General features: G+C 38.4%; 2 protein-coding genes across 2 annotated transcripts in view; one reads left to right on the top strand and one right to left on the bottom strand.

The window, feature by feature from the left end:
• ghra (growth hormone receptor a) overlaps positions 1-5,000 on the top strand; it is a 191,421-nt gene that overhangs the window by 74,443 nt on the left and 111,978 nt on the right. The gene's annotated exons all lie outside the window — the stretch shown is intronic.
• oxct1a (3-oxoacid CoA transferase 1a) overlaps positions 1-5,000 on the bottom strand; it is a 28,122-nt gene that overhangs the window by 7,550 nt on the left and 15,572 nt on the right. Inside the window, exon 8 of the mRNA XM_087779020.1 lies at positions 322-429. Within this exon, the coding sequence (XP_087635146.1) occupies positions 322-429 (108 nt within the window). The remainder of the gene's footprint in view (positions 1-321; positions 430-5,000) is intronic.

The raw sequence follows: 5,000 nt of genomic DNA, 5'->3' as shown, positions 1-5,000 counted from the left end.
TCATCAGTCGTGACATCATCATCAGTCGTGACATCATCAGTCGTGACATCATCATCAGTCGTGACATCATCATCAGTCGTGACATCATCAGTCGTGACATCATCATCAGTCGTGACATCATCATCAGTCGTGACATCATCATCAGTCGTGACATCATCATCAGTCGTGACATCATCAGTCGTGACATCATCATCAGTCGTGACATCATCATCAGTCGTGACATCATCATCAGTCGTGACATCATCAGTCGTGACATCATCATCAGTCGTGACATCATCAGTCGTGACATCATCAAGAAACATGTAAAAGATGTAAAGTGACCTCGATGCGTTTCTCATAAGCTCCTCCGAGGACGACTCTGTGGACGTAGATGCTCGGGATATGAACGTCTTCTGCAGCAAAGGCTCCCACGTCCACGACCTCCTCCACCTGAAGACACAAACGTTCAACTCGTTTCAACTTATTCAAGTCTTTCAGTTTCTCCAGCAACAGGCGCCGCACACAGTATCACACGTCCTGCTGAACTCCTGATATGTTGTGTGTTGATGTTGTGAGTCTTTGATGTATTTGTTCCTAAAGCCTCCGAAAATATTTGGAATATTTCTGTTTTGTTTTCACAAGTTTTGTTTTTCCTTCATATAGTTTTGTAAGTAAGTAAGTAAGTAAGTAATATTTATTTATATAGTGCTTTTCCAGACCAGGGTCACAAAGCGCTTAAACAATCAAAACAATATTCAAAACAGTACATACTTCAAAGATCAAGATAATACTGAGAACAACACAGGAGTTCCAGAAATTCAAGGAAAAGCCTGAACAAATAGAAACGTCTTAAGATGTTTCTTAAAGGAGTCAGTAGATCATCAAACACAGATGTTTCTTGAAGGAGTCAGTAGATCATCAAACACAGATGTTTCTTGAAGGAGTCAGTAGATCATCAAACACAGATGTTTCTTGAAGGAGTCAGTAGATCATCAAACACAGATGTTTCTTGAAGGAGTCAGTAGATCATCAAACACAGATGTTTCTTGAAGGAGTCAGTAGATCATCAAACACAGATGTTTCTTGAAGGAGTCAGTAGATCATCAAACACACATGTTTCTTGAAGGAGTCAGTAGATCATCAAACACAGATGTTTCTTAAAGGAGTCAGTAGATCATCAAACACAGATGTTTCTTAAAGGAGTCAGTAGATCATCAAACACAGATGTTTCTTAAAGGAGTCAGTAGATCATCAAACACAGATGTTTCTTGAAGGAGTCAGTAGATCATCAAACACAGATGTTTCTTAAAGGAGTCAGTAGATCATCAAACACAGATGTTTCTTGAAGGAGTCAGTAGATCATCAAACACACATGTTTCTTGAAGGAGTCAGTAGATCATCAAACACAGAGATGTTTCTTGAAGGAGTCAGTAGATCATCAAACACACATGTTTCTTGAAGGAGTCAGTAGATCATCAAACACAGATGTTTCTTGAAGGAGTCAGTAGATCATCAAACACACATGTTTCTTGAAGGAGTCAGTAGATCATCAAACACAGATGTTTCTTAAAGGAGTCAGTAGATCATCAAACACAGATGTTTCTTGAAGGAGTCAGTAGATCATCAAACACAGATGTTTCTTGAAGGAGTCAGTAGATCATCAAACACACATGTTTCTTGAAGGAGTCAGTAGATCATCAAACACAGATGTTTCTTGAAGGAGTCAGTAGATCATCAAACACACATGTTTCTTGAAGGAGTCAGTAGATCATCAAACACAGAGATGTTTCTTGAAGGAGTCAGTAGATCATCAAACACAGATGTTTCTTGAAGGAGTCAGTAGATCATCAAACACACATGTTTCTTAAAGGAGTCAGTAGATCATCAAACACAGATGTTTCTTGAAGGAGTCAGTAGATCATCAAACACAGATGTTTCTTAAAGGAGTCAGTAGATCATCAAGCGCAAAGAGAGAGAAGATCGTTCCAAAGGATTTCTCTCCTCTGGTCCTGAGTCGTGTGAGAGGAACCATAAGTAGATTCTGATCCACAGACCTCAGAGACCGAGCTGGGTTGTAAGTCTGGATCAGATCATGAAGGTCTGACCATGAATAGATCTGGAAGTAAGAACCAGAATTTTAAAGTTGATCCTGAAAGAAACTGGAAGCCAGTGAAGAGTTTGAAGGAGAAATGTGAGTTCTTCTACTAGAGCGGCTCAGAATTCTGAATCAACTGCAGACGAGACGATCCTTCTTGTTAAGACATGAAAACAAAGTTTTCACTCAGTGAAAGAAAGTAAAATATATTTATTTGATATTATTGATATATTTGATAGATAGATAGATATATATATATATATCTATATATACGTATAGATATAGATATATATATATATATATATCTATATACAGTATATACGTATCTATATATATATAAATATATATATATATATATATATTGGTCTCACCTCAGACCTCAGCGTATCCATGACAACGTAAAGGTCCAGCGACAGTCGCTCAGTGAAAGAAAGTAAAATATATTTATTTGATATTATTGATATATTTGATTGTAAATGTTTCACTGGTCATGTGACCTGATCAATAACATCTGCTGCGTCCAGATGATTGAATTTAGCAACAAATATATATACGTATATATATCTATATATACGTATATATAGATATATATGTACATCTATATATATATATATATATATATAGATATACATATATATAGATGTACATATATATATCTACAGTATATATACAGTGCCTTGCGAAAGTATTCGGCCCCTTGAATCTTTCAACATTTCGCCACATTTCAGGCTTCAAACATAAAGATATAAAATTTTAATTTTTCATCATGAATCAACAACAAGTGACACAATCGTGAAGTGGAACGAAATTTATTGGATAATTTAAACTTTTTTAACAAATAAAAAACTGAAAAGTGCAATATTATTCGCTCCTTTACTTTCAGTGCAGCAAACTCACTCCAGAAGTTCAGTGAGGATCTTTGAAGGATCCAATGTTGTCCTAAATGACTGATGATGATCAATAGAAGGCACCTGTGTGTAATCAAGTCTCCGTATAAATGCACCTGCTCTCTGATAGTCTCAGGGTTCTGTTTAAAGAGAGAACCATGAAGACAAAGGAACACACCAGGCAGGTCCGAGATACTGTTGTGGAGAAGTTTAAAGCCGGATTTGGATACAAAAAGATTTCCCAAGCTTTAAACATCTCAAGGATCACTGTGCAAGCAATTCTATTGAAATGGAAGGAGTATCAGACCACTGCAAATCTACCAAGACCCGCCGTCCCTCCAAACTTTCATCTCAAACAAGGAGAAGACTGATCAGAGATGCAGCCAAGAGGTCCATGATCACTCTGGATGAACTGCAGATAAGCTGAGGTGGGAGAGTCTGTCCAGAGGACTACATCAGTCGTGCACTGCACACATCTGGCCTTTATGGAAGAGTGGCAAGAAGAAAGCCATTTCTCAAAGATATCCATAAAAAGTCTTGTTTAAAGTTTGCCTCAAGCCACCTGGGAGACACACCACACATGTGGAAGAAGGTGCTCTGGTCAGATGAAACCAAAATCAAACTTTTTGGCCACAATGCAAAACGATATGTTTGGCGTAAAAGCAACACAGCTCATCACCCTGAACACACCATCAACACTGTCAAACATGGTGGTGGCAGCATCATGGTTTGGGCCTGCTTTTCTTCAGCAGGGACAGGGAAGATGGCTACAATTGATGGGAAGATGGATGGAGCCAAATACAGGACCATCCTGGAAGAAAACCTGTTGGAGTCTGCAAAAGACCTGAGACTGGGACGGAGATTTATCTTCCAACAGGACAATGATCCAAAACATAAAGCCAAATCTACAATGGAATGGTTCACAAATAGACGTATCCAGGTGTTAGAATGGCCAAGTCAAAGTCCAGACCTGAATCCAATGGAGAATCTGTGGAAAGAGCTGAAGACTGTTGTTCACAAACGCTCTCCATCCAACCTCACTGAGCTCCAGCTGTTTTGAAGGAAGAATGGGCAAGAATTCCAGTCTCTCGATGTGCAAAACTGATAGAGTCATATCCTACAAAGCTACAAAGTATTAGCGCAAAGGGGCGAATAATATTACACTTTTCAGTTTTTTATTTGTTAAAAAAGTTTAAATTATCCAATAAATTTCGTTCCACTTCACGATTGTGTCACTTGTTGTTGATTCTTGACAAAAAATTAAAATGTTATATCTTTATGTTTGAAGCCTGAAATGTGGCGACACGTGTCACAACAAGTGTGTAGATGTCACTTCACAACAAGTGTGTAGATGTCACTTCACAACAAGTGTGTAGATGTCACTTCACAACAAGTGAGTGTGTAGATGTCACTTCACAACAAGTGAGTGTGTAGATGTCACTTCACAACAAGTGTGTAGATGTCACTTCACAACAAGTGTGTAGATGTCACTTCACAACAAGTGTGTAGATGTCACTTCACAACAAGTGTGTAGATGTCACTTCACAACAAGTGTGTAGATGTCACTTCACAACAAGTGTGTAGATGTCACTTCACAACAAGTGTGTAGATGTCACTTCACAACAAGTGAGTGTGTAGATGTCACTTCACAACAAGTGAGTGTGTAGATGTCACTTCACAACAAGTGAGTGTGTAGATGTCACTTCACAACAAGTGTGTAGATGTCACTTCACAACAAGTGTGTAGATGTCACTTCACAACAAGTGTGTAGATGTCACTTCACAACAAGTGTGTAGATGTCACTTCACAACAAGTGTGTAGATGTCACTTCACAACAAGTGTGTAGATGTCACTTCACAACAAGTGAGTGTGTAGATGTCACTTCACAACAAGTGTGTAGATGTCACTTCACAACAAGTGTGTAGATGTCACTTCACAACAAGTGAGTGTGTAGATGTCACTTCACAACAAGTGTGTAGATGTCACTTCACAACAAGTGTGTAGATGTCACTTCACAACAAGTGTGTAGATGTCACTTC

The sequence above is a fragment of the Callionymus lyra genome, chromosome 1 (assembly GCF_982586985.1).
Source record: "Callionymus lyra chromosome 1, fCalLyr1.hap1.1, whole genome shotgun sequence".
Classification (NCBI taxonomy): Eukaryota; Metazoa; Chordata; class Actinopteri; order Syngnathiformes; family Callionymidae; genus Callionymus; species Callionymus lyra.
This window is presented reverse-complemented; position numbering and strand designations above follow the sequence as displayed.